This window comes from Callithrix jacchus, chromosome 7, assembly GCF_049354715.1.
Source record: "Callithrix jacchus isolate 240 chromosome 7, calJac240_pri, whole genome shotgun sequence".
In the NCBI taxonomy this organism is placed as follows: Eukaryota; Metazoa; Chordata; class Mammalia; order Primates; family Cebidae; genus Callithrix; species Callithrix jacchus.
Window position 1 is genome coordinate 155127297 of NC_133508.1, and position 17924 is coordinate 155145220.

Genomic DNA, 17924 nt, shown 5'->3' on the forward strand with positions numbered 1-17924 from the left:
GGGAGACAGGCATTAATCAGATAGCCCCGGGTGGCCGTAAAGCAGCCTTGATGCTGAGTGAGTGCTACAGGAGAGGACTGTGCAGCTGGGAGGGCTGCTAACACGATTTGACCTAGTCAGGGAAGATCTGAGGAAGTGATAAAAGAATGGAAATCAGTATGTAGACGCTAACAAGGCAGAGTGAGATGCCTCTTCCTATACTGTATCCTGCTTCTAATTAGCATCCACTTCATTGGACCACCTCTTTCCTGAGCCAAACCTACCACACAGCGATACAGTCTGGAGGAAAGTTGAGCAACTACTGCATTTTGGACATGAGAGTATGGGTGGGCTGACAGGTATGTGTGTGTTTATTATCCAAGACAGCCAAAGTGTTTATCCTGTTACAGCATCCCAGAGGACTGAGGCTCTTACCTGTGGCTCTTTTTTCTTACCTGTAACACCAGAGGCATAACTTACATCATAATGCTGCATCTTGTTGATGCTTCAATGCTCACAATTCAATGGTGATTTCTGAAGCACGCTGGGGATGGTTCCTAAATCCTCCCACTCTTTTTTGCTTCACCTTGGAGTCTTGGGCTCTGTTGCCGGTCTTTCAGCAGGCAAAGCAGCTGAATTAAATTGGGTTTGTACTCCATTGTAGTGCATGCATGAAATATCACCCCCCAACACCCACGCACAGACTTCAAATATTTGTAACAGAATTGTTACCATTAATATTGCTTAAAGGCTAACACATCAGCTAGAACCTAGATGTCTTATGGAAATTTTCTATTGCAATGTTAATTCATCTACATAAAGTTGTCCAATCACTGAAACCACCTCCAACTGAAACAAATGGTAAGCTTTTTGTTCTCAGTTCTGAAATTGGATTCATTAAAAGACACATGGGGAAGGATGATATAATACAATGGCTTCTTCACGGCAAGCAGTTCCCCAGATGGATGAGGTAATTGGAAAAATTCAAGGCTGGTCTCAGGTTCATGTAATTTATCCAACAGGCTTGAGATAAGGCTGATTTTTTCCCAAGTGGTATTCGTTTAAATGACAAATACTGGGGTTTGGGAGAAGGGAAGTTTGGTTTGTAAAAGCAGATACCAAGGAGATCCAAACTAAAAATTCTACCAATCAGATCTTTATTCACTGATATACTATTAAGTCTCTACTATGTGCCAGGAAGTGTCCTACAAGGGAACAGTATGGTAGTTTAAAAATATCAAATCCCTGCCCTCACAGAGCTTACAATCTAGTACGAGAGGACAGACAACGAACAGAATATACATGTGTTGGCCCAGCACTTTGGGAGGCTGAGGTGGCCAGAGTTTGAGACCAGCCTGGATACCATGACAAAACCCCATCTCTACAAAAAAATGCAAAAAATTCACCGGACATGGTAGGGTGTGCCTATGGTTCTACCGGACATGGTAGGGTGTGCCTATGGTTCTACCGGACATGGTAGGGTGTGCCTATGGTTCTACCGGACATGGTAGGGTGTGCCTATGGTTCTACCGGACATGGTAGGGTGTGCCTATGGTTCTAGATATTCCAGAGGCGGAGGTGGGAGAATCACTTGAACCTATGGAGGCAGAGGCTGCAGTGAGCTGAGATTGCGTCACTGCACTCTAGCCTGGGCAACAGAGAGAGACTCTGTCTCCAAATGTGTGTGTGTGTGTGCGTGCATGTGTATACTCATATAAATATATATGTGTGTGTGTGTGTGCGTGCATGTATATACTCATATAAATATGTGTGTGTGGGTGTGCGTGCATGTATATACTCATATAAATATATATGTGTGTGTGTGTGTGCGTGCATGTATATACTCATATAAATATATGTGTGTGTGTGTGCGTGCATGTGTATACTCATATAAATATATATGTGTGTGTGTGCGTGCATGTATATACTCATATAAATATATGTGTGTGTGTGCGTGCATGTATATACTCATATAAATATACATGTGTGTGTGTGTGTGTGTGCGTGCATGTATATACTCATATAAATATATATGTGTGTGTGTGTGTGCGTGCATGTGTATACTCATATAAATATATATGTGTGTGTGTGTGTGTGTGTGCATGTATATACTCATAAATATGTGTGTGTGCGTGCATGTATATACTCATAAATATATGTGTGTGTGTGTGCGTGCATGTATATACTCATAAATATATGTGTGTGTGTGCGTGCATGTGTATACTCATATAAATATATGTGTGTGTGTGTGTGCGTGCATGTATATACTCATAAATATATGTGTGTGTGTGTGTGCATGCATGTATATACTCATATAAATATATATGTGTGTGTGTGTGTGTGTGTGTGTATACTTGGAGAGTTTAAGGAGCACCAGGCAGGACAGTTTGGCTGGAATAGGGTGATGGAGGCAGATAGGTAGGCAGTAAGAGCAGGGACCCAGCTCATGCGGGGTCTTACATGCTGATGCAAAGACTCACTTTTCTAAGATGTGACACTAATGGGCAGTGGTGAGCAAAAGAGTGACAAGCTGACATATTTTAAAAGATTTTAAAATACATAAAAATGTATAAAAATCTTTTAAAATATTTCTGTGATATTGGGTGGTCAAAAAAAAGATAAAGATTGGGAACTGACCACTGGATTCTGTAACCTGGAGTTTCCCGGTAATCTTGACAAGAGCCATTTCAATGGAGTCTTCGGGATGTCAGACTGGATTAGATCTCATAGAGAGAGAGAAACTGGAGATACCAAACAATTCTTTCGAGGTGCTTTTAAAGAGAAGCAGAAAAGTGGAGAGGTTGCTAAAGGGGATGTGAAATTGTTATCTGAGTTGTACTCCCCAAAACTCCGTCCTAACACCCAATGCGACTATATTTGGAGAAAAACCCTTTAAGGAGGTGATTAAGGTTAAACAGCATCATGTGGATGGGATCCTAATCCAACAGGACTGGTGTCCTCATGTGGAGATGCCTGGAGCACCTGCATGCAGGAGAACGGCCATGTGGAAACAAGGCTGCCATCTGCAAGCCAAGGATAGAGTCCTCACCAGAAGGAACCCTGCCAGCACCTAGATTTTGGACTTCCAGACTCCAGTACTGTGAGAAAGCTAATTTCTGTTGTTTAATCCACCCAGTCCGTGGTATTGTTATGGCAGCCCTAGCCAACTAACACAAAAGGGAAATTTGTATTTTAAGATGGGAATATTGCATCATGATTATTTTCTGAAGTCAGCAGTCCAGTAAAAGGGAAATTACTAGAGCAGTGCTCCTGGGAAGTAGTTACAGAATGGGATTCAGTACACAATAGAAATTGGCTCTTGATAAGAATTTAGGTAGATGTGTACATGTGGTAGGGAGGCTAGGGAAATTCTCCTCTGAATCTGAAATATTCCTGGCAAGGTCATTAGTGCAGAGTAGAGGTGGGGTAGTAATTAGAGTCAGAGGGAAAAAAAGTATGAATTGTCTAGAAGCGTGGGAGAATAAATGAACTGGGGAGATGTTGCAGGCTACTGGGCAGTGCTAAGAGCCCACTGAAATTGGTGGTCATAAATTTAAAGTAAGACTAATCATGCTTTCATTGTTTTGCCAGATCATTCAGTTAGGTTAGATGGAAGATTGGATCTAACCTGGGCTGGAGTTACGCCAGGCAAGAATGACAGAGACTATGCAACAGAATGATTATAGTGATGGTCTGTAGAATCTAAGTTGGGAAGGATGAAGGGAAGGACCTGAGGTGGGTGAGGAACAACAGGAAGGTGGCTGAATCGCTGCATTGTAGGTTCCAAGAATGTAGAAGAATTAGTAGTCAGTGGGTGAGCTGGAAAGGTGGGAGGTTGTGGTTGCAGGATGCTTGAAATTGAGACTATGCAGAGGGTGTGGTTGGAATCAAGATCTAGGGTATGTAAGTAGGGAAAAAATAACATTGGGGAAATGGTCACTGAACTAAGAAATCTACGTAGACAGTGAGTTATCTCCAGACGGATAAGGAGTTGTACCGGAGTCAGAGCAAGCTTGATGCTATAATCTTCAAGGAATGAGGGGGAACGATTTGGGGCTCAGTAGATGGCTGAACCACGGAGGAATAGCAAGCTGTAGAGCTGAAAGGCATGAGCTTCAAGGCTGGCCATTTTTAGAAAAAAGTATGGCTAATGCTGTAGAACAGGGTTTCTCAACAGCAGAACCACTGACATTTTGAACTAGATACTTGTTTCAGGAAGCTGTCCTGAGCATTGTAAAGTGACTAGCAGCATCACTGACCTTTACCCAAGAGATGTTAGTAGCACCTTGCCCCACTAGTGGCAACTAAATATGTCGCTGAGACTTTGCCAGATGTTCTCTCCGGGGCAGAGTCACTCCTGGTTAAGAACCACTCATCTCGGCCTTGCACGGTGGCTCACGCCTGTAATCCCAGCACTTTGGAGGCCAAGGTGGGTGGATCATGAAGTCAGGAGTTTGAGACCAGCCAGGCCAACCTGGTGAAACCCCATCTCTACTAAAAATACAAAAATTAGCCAGGTGTGGTGGCATGTGCCTGTAATCCCAGCTTACTTTTAGGGGGCTGAGGCAGGAGAATTGCTTGAACCTGGGAGGCGGAGGTTGCAGTGAGCCGAGATTGTGCCACTGCTCTCCAGCCTGGGCCACAGAGCAAGACTCTGTCACACACACACACACACACACACACACACAAAACACTCATCTCAAAGCAGCATTGATAAGCTAAAAAGACATATATTTCTGGGCCAAGTGACAGAAGGATTGAGAAAGAGCAAATAGCTAATAATTTGAGAGGATGACAGGGGCAGGAATGTGTTTTGAGAAGATCAGAAAGAGGCTGAAGGGAATGTTTCCAGAAAAGGGTGAGAATAGAGAATATCTGAGTATTTATGGCTACAATGTAGCCCATGTCTGTCGGCCTCAAGGAGGAAATGTATTCCACCGTGATCTGCCAGTCATCATCTAATTATTTCATTTCCTTTGCCTGACCCAATTCACCATTCAAATGAGTCATCCACTTCTTAAGGGATCTTACAATGCAGATTTCAATAATTATATTTAATACATGCTAAGTTTTTTGCTCTATAAGAAATCAAGTCTCAGAACAAAATTATATAGAGTGAAGACCTTGGCAGGGCTGAGGCACTAGTGCTGTGTACTTCCTCTCCCCAGATTTCTCTAGCAGCTAAGAAGGCACACTATGAGTGAAGGCACAGTAAGAGTCAAAGCTTCTAGTTAACTTTCCAGGTATGGAGACAAAAGTGAAAACTACTCTAAAGAGTACTCGACTGAAAAACAGATGTTAAAATCCTAAAGGTATCTAGATTTTTCTGGCATGAGTAGAACAGCAATAAATGTGTGAGGTTCTATTTCAACACCAGTATGCCCTTGACCAAAGAGTAATCTTTCAGGCTTTGGGGGAGAAGATTGACATGGCGTAGAGAAGGAGGGGGACACTCACCAAAACAAGACCACATTATCACAATCACAAAACACGTACCAGTAAATCCACTGAAAGGCCACCGCTAACAAAAAGTGGACAGGATGAAAGGAAGCTTTAATCTCTAGGGGAAATATCTAAATAATGTGTAGCTCAGAGAAAAATAAAAAAAGGTTATATCAGAAAATGAGGAACTAAACTACCCCCATGACCCTTCAGTTCCAATGGAATAGATACCTCCGTACTGTACAAAATGAAAAGGAGTGTCCTGTGGTAGAGAAAGAACGCTGCTAACCTACCTTTAAGATAAACGTAGAGGTGGTCTTTTGTGCTCAACCATCCACAAGTACCATCAGTGAATAACAAAAGAGCACTTGAACTCCAATGTAAGATAAGGCACTTTGTTTTTATCAGTCTCTTTAGAATGAACGAAGGTCTGGGTCCTCTGGAAACCTGAAGTGGTGTGACTGCAGCTTTAACGGGCTGAGCACAAACTCATCAGAGCGCCACAGTCCTAAGTAGACCCCTCGGTGCACTCTGCCCACCTGTCCACGTGCATTCAGACTTCTCATTAAACTTCCCACAGCATGACCAGTGGGGATGACCTGGGTGACCTTTGTGTCCATGGCCACAGCCTAGGTACCCACCTGCATGGTACAAAGAGGAAAGGAAAAAAATCGACCATTAGAGTGGAGTCCAGCAGTCACCATGGAAATTAGACCTCCTGAAAACATGCAGATTCCTGGGAGTGAAAATACCTAAGAAAATCTTGGCAAGACAAACACCCTCAAAATTGATCACAGCAAATCAACTCATGTTAGCCAGAATTCTAAGACTGCTGTAGTGATACCACCTGAAGGAGGCAAACTAGTTTGTACGTTAACTGTAAAATAAATTGGTTTGGACTTTAACTGTAAAATCCTTGAAATAAAGAAGGGTAGGTTGGTGAACATAAAAAAGTAGATCCTGAAGTGTTTATACAGAAGGACACAAAGCCTATATTATGGCCCATTATTAGAGTGAACCCAATAGAATAATTTTTTTAGAAAAGTACTAGATCCCTTACCTACACTGACTCCACTCTTTCCCTGCCCCTAAAAGACCTGACCTTGTTCAGTTGGTTTAATCATCCACTCCTCCAGTCATGCCTCCTTTAGAATTTATTTAAGGTTTTAAAAGGAATAAGATGGGTCCACAGTTCTCACACTGCTCAGGCTGCTGGAAAGGGACAGACAAACTGAGAATCCTACAAAGCAGCACAGGGCTCACAGGAGCTGTACCAAAGCAGAACTCAGCTTTTATGCCTGCTATTTCCACTCAGAACAAGGAAGCTTTAAGTGAAACTTTTACAACAGTGGTGTCTCTACAATCACAGACTGTACTTCCTGGAAGCAGAGCCTAAGTCCAAATGTCTAGTGGCTGTGTGGTAGGGGAGGCTCTGTCGCTGTATTCCTACTGCTGGCAGAAAGGCCCAGAGGGTAGTGCTTTCTCCTTACCTGGCATGGTGCCTCCACAGGCACAGCGAGCGGTTTTCTGGCCTCCACTGGAGCAGAAGGTGCAGCAGTGAAACACGCCTGGGTGTGGGCGGTGCTTTCTCCTCACGGTCACAGTGAATGGTGAGCCCTTCAGCGTTCAGACCAAGAGCAAAGAACAGCACCTTATGAGTTACAGGATGTGCGGAGCATCGGTATATGCTAAACAGAGTCAGGCACAGGGCCTGCCCTTTGAGGCACGATGACAGCAGGAGAGAAACAGATTAGAGGACAAGGACCCTGCTCAGCTGAGAGGGTGCAGATACAGATGCAGTGGAAGCATCACAGAGTCTATGCAGCCCTCCTACCATGCTTTTCACCACAGATGCTAATTACTCAGCCTAGGTACTGACTGATTCCGTGTAGCTGAACCTGCTGAACACTGACAGGAGTCACAGAGTCGCCTCCATTTTCAGTGCATCTGTATTAGCTGGGGATTGTTCTGCAAGATGGCAGAAAAAGCAGAAGCCCATGCTACAGTAAGCTTAAGCTTTTCTTAATGGATTCTGCCTCTATCCTTGTATGAAGTTTAAGTATCTAGGTCATTCAATACATTAGTAATCTCAGACTGACTTCTCTTCTCTGGGACTCTCAATCTCAATTCTTAAGGAACCTCAGGGGTAATAAGTAGAATGTTGCAACCGCAAACATCCTGTGGTCCCTTCTCCAATTTCTCAGCCCTGTGCCTCTTCTCCTCACATACCAAGCCAGCCTCTCTTTCCATCCTGGGCGTGACTTATCTGTTTACTCACCCACTTATTCTGGGACTGTGAAGACACAGGGAAAGGAGAAAGGTTAAATCTGTACAGCGAATAATTCTCAAATTAGTAACTCCCATCCGTCTCCTTTCCTTTAAGGATAACTTTCATTCTCTACTTTATATCCCATGTTAAACACAAAATATTTATTTTTTTTAAAGATGGGATCTCACTCTCTCTCCAGGCTGGAGTGCCCTGGCACAACCATAGCCCACGGCAGCCTTGAGCTCCTGGGCTCAGATGATACTCCCAAGTAGGTGGGATTACAGGTGCACACCATCATGCCCAATTTAAATATTTAATAAGTTGCGATGTGCCTATCCTTATGTGAGAGCCACATAGTTTGATAAAACACAAAGCAGAGAGCCCAGCACCTTAGAAGTCTTTCAGATTTTAAATTTCCCCTCTTAAAGAGTTTACAATCCAGTTAAAAAACAACTTGGCATTTCAAAGAAATAGGTTCAAATTCCTATTTTGCTACATTTCCTGTGCATTGTAGCAAGTTTGGTCTCAGGCTAATTGGACAATGATCCCTGTGCCTGCGTAGCTTTGAAGAAAATTGAAATAATGTATGTAAAAACACATAGCCTGTTCCTGACATACCATATTAGGTAAACAATAAATGGCTATTAAATATGCGTGTTCCTAAGTCCACAAATCATAAAGCTAACATACCATGATGCTGTATGGTATTTTCTTGTCCCCGTCAAGTGTTGGTTTCTGTGGAGGGAAACCTCTATGACAGTGTCAGCAGAGAGATTCCGCTGGACCTGTGAGTGTCACCCAATTTTTAAAAACTCATAATCTGTAAAGCAGAAGGTGCTCTACTTGTTTGTGTTAACTTGTTTGTAGTAACCATGGTAACATAACTTGTTTGGTATATTTGTTTGTTTATGGTAGCCACAGTAACAGAAAAACCTCTATGTAAAACAGAGTAGAAAATGACACGGGCAGATGGTTAGGCAGAGAGATCAGTTGTGAGGAGGGGGCATAACCCTCCCAACTGTGTTCATGTCCAGTCTGGACAAGGCGGGAAAACCCTGAGCTAGATGCTATTTTTGAATATGCATGGTTGTCTGCTGGCAGATCACCTCCTGTGATCAAGACATCTCCTCCATATTAAGAATCCTAAGAAACCAACTGGGAGAAGGAAAAACTATAAGCATAACTGCCAGGAAGTGACACAGAGATAGAGGGTTCTTATGGTCCACAGCATCCTCTAAGCAGAGCAGTAGCAAAATCTAGGCTGTTTCTAAAGTGAAGAATACCACGGGATTCTATTCAGTCTCCCTGTAGAGCTGATCCTACGTGCAATGTCTCCAGATCCTAAGACAGTAGCACCCGGAGGACCAGGGTGAAGGGAGCTCAGGGAGGCACGTGCACCAGTCTTACCTGTACATGCCGCTCCTTGACGCAGACCCACACAGTATAGACACCAGGTTCCTTGGGGGTGTAGGAAATGTAGTATGTCCCATCCTTGTTATCCTGGACCATCGTTCGGACTGGGCTAAATGGAGATAAAAGCCAAAACACACCACTCACTCCCACAAGCCAGCTTCACTTGCTACTATTTCAGAATGTAAACTCTGTACCATTCCATTCAATATTAATGCTAAATAACCCCAAACAGGGTGCTTCTTTCATTTGCTTCACAAGTTAATTATACAACAGAAGGTAAACAGCATAGATTCCAATTTAGTCTGATATTCAGACAAATTCCTTGAATATATTGTGTCCTTTTCAATAGCAAGAGGTTGAACCCTCTTGCTCTGCTATCCCTCCTCCATACTCCAATTCCAGAGAAATATAAACATGCTCCAGGCATAATTTAGTAGCAAAGGGAGGCTGAATTTTGGAAGGGGTACCATTCAGCCTAACCATAGAAGATTTTTCAATCTATTCTAAAGCTTGAGATGAAAATAATCTGAGGGGCAGCAGCTTTGAGAGAGAACTGAATACAAAACCCACACAAGAAAACACATTTGGTCATATAACATTTCTTCCATAGCATTATGGGGAGGTAAGATGTAACCACTGAGTTACACTCCAGTATCTTTTTTTTTGAGCTGGGATCTTGCTTTGTTGCCCAGGCTGGAGTGTAGTTGTGCAATCACGGCTCACTGCAACCTCAACCTCCTGGGCTCAAGGGATCCTCCCATCTCAGCCTCCTGAATAGCTGGGATTATAAGTGCATGCCACTATGCCCAGCTAATTTTTTTATTTTGTAGAGACCAGCCTATGTTGCTCAGGCTTGTCTTGAACTGTTGGGCTTAAGTGATCCTCCTGCCTCCACTTCCCAAAGTGCTGGGATTACAGGTGTGAGCCACCATGCCCGGCCCCAATATCTGAAAGGACCTCATGTTTCCAGTTTCCTCACTGCCTGTTATCCATGACACCTAATTGTGTCATACAAACCTGTCTTTCTTGTCATTAGGGACAACGGCAACTCGAATGTTGTCTCCTCCCCTGCCCATGATTTCTCCTGCAGCATCCTTGCAAAGCAGGGTGAAAGAGGCTGTCTGTTTCTCCCGGGCTCTGTGGAGATCTGAAAAAGATAAACACTTGATCTTCACCTCAAATGCAAACTGCAGCAACATCTCCATCTTGCTTTTTCTCTTTGGAACAAAGGGTTGTGCTTTCCTGTTTACTGTAACCACCCTGGCTCCCTTTCTTTTCTGTCCCCTTCTGCCTCCCAGAGTACACCTCTTGGGAGTCCTTCCTGGTGAACCTCATTCTCAGCTAGCAGCTGCTTGGATCACAAAGGATCCTGGACCTTACCTTCAGTCCAGGGAGGCTTTGAAAATACTCAGGGCTGACCTAGGTATTTACAGAAGAAAACCTTTAGCCCCTGTAAGAGAGGCTAGTAACACCAAAACCATCCACCCAGGCTCCGGCTCCTGCTGCGCTAGGTGGGAGGTACAGCTGACCAGCCTCACGACCCTCCATCTTGTGAGATCCTCTGCAACGTGGTAGCTCATGCCAAGGTGTTGGGGGATATCCAGTAGCTACAGCCCCTACTCAAGCATTCAGATGAAACAGGGTTTCTTATCCTGAGGTTCATGAACTACTACAAGGTCTATGGAAAGGCTTATGAAGAGTCTAAAAATCTGGAATTGTATGTCCAAGTTACTGGGTGTTTCTGTAGGAGACGACATTCTCAAAGAGATTTAGGACTTCCAAACAGTTAAGAATGCCTGTGTCAGGGTCGGATGATTCTAAGATACTGTCTTCCTATCAGGACTGACTTTATGTTTGAATAACATGCTTCCATCAGAAAGGGAAACGCCCCCCAGTTAAATGAAACACCTACCATAGCCTTTAAAATGCCAGTAAGGTTGATGTGAACCAAAAGGGCTTAAAAGAAAGGAAACCATAATCTCGTCTTCCTCATTCTTCTGAAACCCCCTTCAGAACTTGATCTGAGCCATCCAGGGCCTGCCGTGCTCCTCTCTGAGCAGGCAGAATTTCCTCTGGCCCTAGCACTGCTGTTACCTCCAACGGGCACTGTGTGTTCTGCCATCTGATAGAAAGAAAACATGATCTGTGCATTTCTCGGCCGTTACTATTTCTCTGAACTGGAAAAGGGTCAAGCCTCACTCCTGTATTGAGTATTAACTGTACCCTAACCAGAACAAACCAGAAAGAGCAAAGGTGGGGGTCACTGTCTTTTAGATCAGTTTATCTCCCACCTTTGGTAACCTGGTCAGTAGGGCAGGCTTCCTAGCAGAACGAGCCACCAATCTTTACACACCATCTCCCTGTCCACTGTCCTCTCAGTGTCCATGGGAAATGCCTTCCTACCTTCTCCTTGTAGGACACATTTGGCTGGATCAACCTCTTTGGTACTAATGGTCCCATAGATCACATAGCCATGACATTGGCCTGCTTTCTCCTGAGGACAGAAGCGTATCTTATCATTTACTCCAGGGCGGGTGCTATATTCAACTTTGTTCAGCTTCCTGAGCCGTTCTACTACCACCCCCTTGGTGATGAGGATCTCCAAGTCTGAGCCGCTGGTCAGCAAGTGCTCGGTGAACTCCACTCCAGTCCGCATGTCTGCCAGTAACTGTTCCAGCTGGGCCTTCTGCAGCTGCAGGGAATTTTCCTTCTGGACCCGTATGTCTTCCAGCTGCTTCAGCAGCTTGTCACGGTGCTCCTCAATGGCCTTAATGTAGCCCTCTGAGAATGTCCGGACATCAGCTGCCACTACCTCCACTCGCTTCTGGAGGGCACTGTTCATTATCTTGATCTGAGCCAAGGCCTCCTCCAGGGCTTCCACGTGGGGCTGAGTACCTTTGAGGAGCTCCCGCACGGAGTCCCCATGCTTGTGGATGACATTGCTGGTGAAGTCATAAGGGTGTTCTCGATGCTCCCCCACCACGCAATCCCGGCACACGGGCCGGTCACAGAACTCACAGAACAGCCTCAGCTCCTCCGCAGGGTGAGCAGGACAGAGGATGGGCTTCCCAATCCGGCTGTAGCCTTTCAAGTCCTTTAGGTCCACCATGGTATGGTAAGTCGTTTTCTTCTGCCGCCTAGGGGCAAACAGAGTCAATAACAGGAAATAAGGGAACAATTCTAGTTGGGAATAGTTGGGCAGAGAGGTTTTAGGAGCACAGGCTCTGAAGTTAAACAAATTTTATTTCAGTTCCTTGCTCTAACCTCTAGTTGTATGATCCTCTCTGATTCCCGTTCCTCATCTGTACAGTGGGGACAAACCCTGCCTGAAAGGGCTGTTGTGTTCAGTAACATGTAAACAGACCAGGGCTCTGGCTTGGTACATACCTTTGTAGAAGGTTGCAAGACTGTGACTGCATGCTAGAACTTTCCCCAAAGAGTTTAGCCAAGAGCCACAGTCTGCTTCCTAAGGTAAGCTGGCAGTGAGGGCATGGCAGAAACCATGCCAGGTAACACAGCAATAAAGTCCAAGCAATTAAAAGCAGCTAGCTGCTCCTGACACAAAATCTCATCTAGCTTGCATCTAAGATTTCTGTAAAGCATTTCTATCGTCCAGTACCTATATTACCCAAATCAGCAGGCTAGAATTTTTTTCAAGAGACATTATCAACATTATTAGAAAGCGGGAAACCAGCCAGGCACAGTGGCTCATGCCTGTAAATCCCAAAACTTTGGGAGGCTGAGATGGGTGAATCACCTGAGGTCAGGAGTTTGAGACCAGCCTAGCTAACATGGTGAAACCCCATCTCTACTAAAAATACAAAAAATTAGCCATGAATGGTGGCACACACCTGTAATCCCAGCTACTCGGAAAGCTGAGGCAGGAGAATCACTTGAACCCGGGAGGCAGAGGTTGCAGTGAGCCGAGATCGCATCTCTGCACTCTAGCCTGGGCAACAAGAGTGAAACTCCATCTCAAAAAAGAAAAGAAAGTGTGAAACCAATGGTTAGTAGAATCAAAGGTCTTTTTTAAATTCCTTTCCTGTAATAGCTCTCTAGAGATTCAGGGAAATCCCTAGGAAAACATGGTGACTGTTCAGAGTTCCTCCATTAGCATTGTATCAATTTGAAGCTTATATGCCTATTCTGGCAGAAGAGTAGCTGCAGAGAAAATAGGGTCAGCTGGTTTGGCTGGCAGCAAGACAGTCGCAGGGACTATCACATAATTACAAGTTAAAAATAGAGTGAAGTCTACAAACTTGTTCTGTTAGTGTGACCAGAAAATAAATGGAAATTAGAACCTGAAATCTATTTTAGGCTAATCCTAACACTGTGGTCATTTTATATTTTCGTGTCCTAGGATGGGGTAAGGAAGGTAAGAAGGGACAAAAGTGATCCATCTGGCAAACTCTTCACCAAATGCCATAAAAGGTACAGTCTGCATCCCAGTTAACACCTACAAGCCCACCTCACCAAGCTCCAGGGTAACTCTAAGGTACAAAGCAAAAGCTGAGGTCCAACCAAGCATCACCTATTCTATTCAATTCTCCTATTCTAGGAGGGTAGCATGGGTTAGTGGAATGTAGTCAAAATGATCTAGATTCAATACTCAGGTGTTACACACTTACCAACTATAGGGCCTTGGCAAATCACATAATATTGCTGAGCCTCAGTTTCCCCAATTAATAAATGGGGAACAGTGCCTGCTTTTCTGTAAGAGCTGCAAGATCAAACAAGATCAAGAGCAGGATCTATGCTATTATATTCATTCTCCTGTTTCTCCTGCACGTACAATTATTGTACACGAATGACTGACGACTGAAGGAAACGTAGCTGCACTTTGGAAATTGAAAAAGATTATGCAAACCTCTGTTGCTGTTGCTACAGTACTATATAAGGCTGACCGGGTTAACTGCTGTGCCGGAGTAAGTGCTCTTTGACCTTCCGCGGTATTTCATCTGCTCACCGAGGGATTTCTGTCTTGACACCTCTTTGTACTTCCTCTTAAGCTACACCTGGTGGAGTGTCCCATCTTTACCTATGAGCCTGGCAGCAGAAGTGGCAGAGATTGGCTTTGCAGGTCTGACACCTCTTCTCTACTTCCCTGTCGTTGCACAGGTCACACACCAGGCCCTGGCCTTCCCCACGCAGGCTCTCCAGCATCACATCATTCACGGCCAGGTGGTCTATGGTTAAAGCCTTCACTCCACCCAGGGGCAGATCCACCTGAGCATCACATACCGGACAGAGGATGCCGATCTGCGACTGCAGACTTCGTGGTTTGAGTTCCTGCAATATTGACCCCTCGGAGCTTGTGTCAGAGTCTCCCCCTCTGATGTCCACTACTGAGAAGGGCTCCAGCTGCTCCAGACACGTGGTGCAAACTGTGTGCAAACAGGGCAAGAGCCTGGGGGCTTTGAAAAGCCCCATGCACAGGGGGCAGTGAGTCTTGCCTGCGTTCCCAAGTGCAGTCCCACCGGGGAGTTTGCCTACAAAGCCCAGCAGCGGCTTCCTGTTCTCTGACATTCTCCCCACGTTTGTGACCAATGTCAGAAAGGGCCCCGGGCAGTTCTACGATGAAGTCGCAGATGATTAAGCCCACCCAAAGAGAAAGTTTCCAGAACTTGAACAGAGACCACGGGGATTCCCTCGCCGGCAAATAAAAAGGCAGAGGGGAAAAAGAGGCTTCCTCAAAGGAGCCACCCACGGATCTACAAAGGAGCCCCCTCCTTTCCACTGCATCCCACACCAGACACGCCCACGCCCTCCTGCACCCCCAAGCCCTCCCCGGACGCGCTTCCGGGTCTAGGTCTCCAGCTAGTCCTGCTGCCAACAGTCACCCCTGCCCGTCTCGGTCCCTCCACTGCCACCCCCGCCCCCGCCCCCGCGCGATGAGGTAGGGGCCCTCCCGCTCCTTCCCTCTGCGAAGCGCCCCCTCCGGCGTCCCGGCGGCCACCGCCTCCCCCGCGCCTGGGCCCGGGACGCCCGCGGGCTCTCGCCCCGCCTCGGACCAATCCCAGCCCGGTCTACTCCGGCGAGTCCAATCACCATCCGAGAGGGGCGGCCCTCGCCGCTCCGGGCCCCGCCGCCCTCCAGAGTGACGCCGCTAAGCATCCAATAAGCTTTGGCAACGCCACATCTTCGCCGGTTCACTCACGCGGGGGACGGGCCTAACAAGGCCGTGGGCGGGGCGGCCGAAGGGCCTGGAGCGCGGGGGGAGAGAAAGGCCAAGGCTGAGAGCGAGCGGCATAGTGTAGCCGGCGTCACTGTTGCACGGGGACTGTCCCTGTGTCTCCGTGGTGAGCACGGCGGCCTCAGGACCACTCTGACCTGCCGCGGGGACGGCCCCCCTTCTCCCCTCGGACTGGTCCCGCCCACGAACGCAGACTGGGCCCTCCCATTGGTGGATGACACTGTCAGTTGGCCCGGCGCTGGGCGTGGGAGACGTTGTACCGGCTCTCGAGGCCTCGACCCCCCGGGGGCGCCAGACGTTTCTCCTCCAGGCGGGTGTGTGGCCCCGAGGCTCCCCTTTGTCCTCCGGAGCTTGTTGGAGCTCACAGGCCCCTCCAGGCCTCACGTGCGGGGTACAGGCACGCCCGCGGCTCCCTGGCTTCGGGTGTTTTCCGGGGGTGACGGGGTTCCGGGAGCCGGTTCGCGAGACCGTGGAGCCGAGGTCTCAAATTTCCACTGGAGCCGGCCCGGGGAGCGCCGCCCTCCCTGCGCGGGCTCGGGAAAGGCTTTGTTTCCCCGTCCGGGAAGAATGAATGTTTGTCATCCAGGATCCCACAGTTCCGTGTGACAGAAACGAGCTGAACAAATTGGACCCGCCGTTCTTATCCGTCAATCACGGAGGGCTCCTGCCTAGTCACAATGGGACAGTGGATGGTGGCAATGAGGGGCAAGCGCTTTGTGGGCCCAGCACTCACTGGGGAGATGAGCACGTCCCACCCCTTTCGCTGGAATTACAGGGCCGCCTTCTCTACTTACCAGGAGTCTCCTGATCCTCCACAATCCCCAACATGGTAACAGCTGCCCCTTTCCCTCCACCTGTTCCTGTCTACCGGGCCCTCACTGCGTTCTTTGTTCATTTGGACCCAGTGGGCGGCTGTTCCACTGATGCCTTCATGTACCCGGTTCGTGCTCTAGCTATACTGTCTGCAGCCTAAGCTCTTAAAAATATAGAATCTGAAAAAAAAAAAAAAAAAAAAAAAAAGTTAACCCCAAAATATGGAAAAAAAACTAAAATATAAAAATGAAATGTTTGGCCATTTCCAAAATATAACACGCCAATGAGTCAAATGCCACTTCTGTGTAAATTTTGCATGTAATCTCCAAATGTAAGCATGTCCCCAAAGATTTTTAAATAGCCCTTGCCTAGATTTCTTTTCAGCCTCTTGTCCTTCTTGCACCTACTCTCACTCGGAATCTGCGTTCTCCACTCCAACAGGCTGGAGGAAATCACAAACCGTGTGGACTTAGGTTTGCTGTGTATTCTTGCTTTTCACCTTGCCCCTCCCTGCTGCTTGGCTGTGCGCCACTTCATCTCTTGTTCATGCTGTATCACATTTCTTGTGGTAGTTTCAGGCTTCTCTTGTTTGAGAAGTGCTTTATAATTTACACGTGCAGTACCTCATTTAACCTTTAACAATTTCGTAAGGAAATGGCCTCAAAGAGATCTTGCCAGCCCTTGCATGACCAGCCCAAGTTAGCATATCTGGAACTTGAATACAGTCTTATGATGCCATGTCGAAGATTATATCCCGGCTACCTCTACCTTTCTTTTCTTTCTTTCTTTCTTTTTTTTTTTTTTGAGACGGAGTTTTGATCTTCTTGCCCAGGCTGGAATCCAGTGTGCAGTGGCAGGATCTCGGCTCACTGCTGCCTCTGCCTTCAGGGTTCAAGTGCTCAAGCAATTCTCTTGTCTCAGCTTCTTGAGTAGCTGGAATTACAGGCATGGTGCCACCACGCCTGGCAATTTTTTTGTATTTAGTAGAGACAGGTTTTCACCATGTTAGCCAGGCTACTCTCGAACTCTTGACCTCGATGATCTGCCTGCCTCGGCCTCCCAAAGTGCTGGGATTACAGGCATGAGCCACCGTGCCTGGCCACCTCTACCTTTCCTTTCTCAGTGTCCTAAGCATCAAATCCCTCACACACGCTGCAGCTAACTCCCTTCCATGGATGAGAAAACCAAGGCTGTCTGAAGAACTGCCTTGGTTTTTGTTTTTTTTTTTTACTTTAAAAATCCATGATTCATCGCACCTCCCCTCGTGCCTCTCCTAACTGTCATTCTTTAGTGCCAAGATTAGTTTCTCGAGATCTTTGTTCTCGATCCCAACCTCTCCTGCTTCCCGAAGAGCTTACTCCTGTTTCAGTCTGTGTTTCTGCGGAGAGTTCTGATGAAGTCCCGACGGTGGCGGTTCTCACCACCCTGTGCCTCAAAGGAGTGGTCTCACCGTCTGCTCTTATAACCGTCATCACCCGTTTATTCCTCCCCTCCTTCCTAATGAGACTTCCCTGTAGATCCTGAGCGACCATATCGTTGGCCTTTTCTCCACAGTCAGTCTTAGTATTTACAGTTCTGTACTTCCTCATCCTTAAAACTTGCCTCCTCCCAGACTGCTGTAATATTCCACCCTCCTAGCCTTCTGCCTCTTGGGCTGCTTCTCATACCCTCCAGCCTCACTGGTTCCTCTTCCTCCGTTTTGTCGTCTACCTTTGCCTCTGCATCTCTGCCGCGGGTGATCCCCAGGCCCACACTTCCAGTCCTCATGTCTCCCGGAGCTTTGGTCATCGATTTCTAAATCTGAACTCAAAGGTG

At 46.6% G+C, this 17924-nt stretch overlaps 1 protein-coding gene across 2 annotated transcripts; it reads right to left on the reverse strand.

Moving 5' to 3' along the window:
- Positions 1 to 1113: 1113 nt before the first annotated feature.
- TRIM45 (tripartite motif containing 45) lies at positions 1114 to 15060 on the reverse strand. 2 transcript variants are annotated; one of them, XR_008473124.2, is made up of 7 exons: positions 14142 to 15060; positions 11507 to 12240; positions 10121 to 10250; positions 9098 to 9212; positions 6912 to 7038; positions 5715 to 6062; positions 1114 to 2750 (listed from the first exon to the last, which is right to left on the reverse strand). XR_008473124.2 is itself a non-coding variant. In XM_035252590.3 (6 exons), exons 1-6 carry the CDS (start codon positions 14627 to 14629, stop codon positions 5914 to 5916), a joined length of 1743 nt encoding a protein of 580 aa, XP_035108481.3. In that variant the 5' UTR covers positions 14630 to 15060; the 3' UTR covers positions 1114 to 5913. The 2 variants fall into 2 exon arrangements, 1 of the variants encoding a protein (XP_035108481.3); XM_035252590.3 differs by having other exon boundaries at positions 1114 to 6062.
- Positions 15061 to 17924: the final 2864 nt, after the last annotated feature.

What these genes read in the sequence shown, in the direction of transcription:
- TRIM45 (XM_035252590.3), bottom strand. Translation starts at nt 14,629, where the DNA reads ATGTCAGAGAACAGGAAGCCGCTGCTGGGCTTTGTAGGCAAACTCCCC. An exon ending in CCTAATGACAAGAAAGACAG is followed by an intron (nt 9,213 to 10,120) that starts GTTTGTATGACA and finishes ATCTCCATTTAG; the next exon opens with CCCAGTCCGAACGATGGTCC. An exon ending in TCAAGGAGCGGCATGTACAG is followed by an intron (nt 7,039 to 9,097) that starts GTAAGACTGGTG and finishes TGAACGCTGAAG; the next exon opens with GGCTCACCATTCACTGTGAC.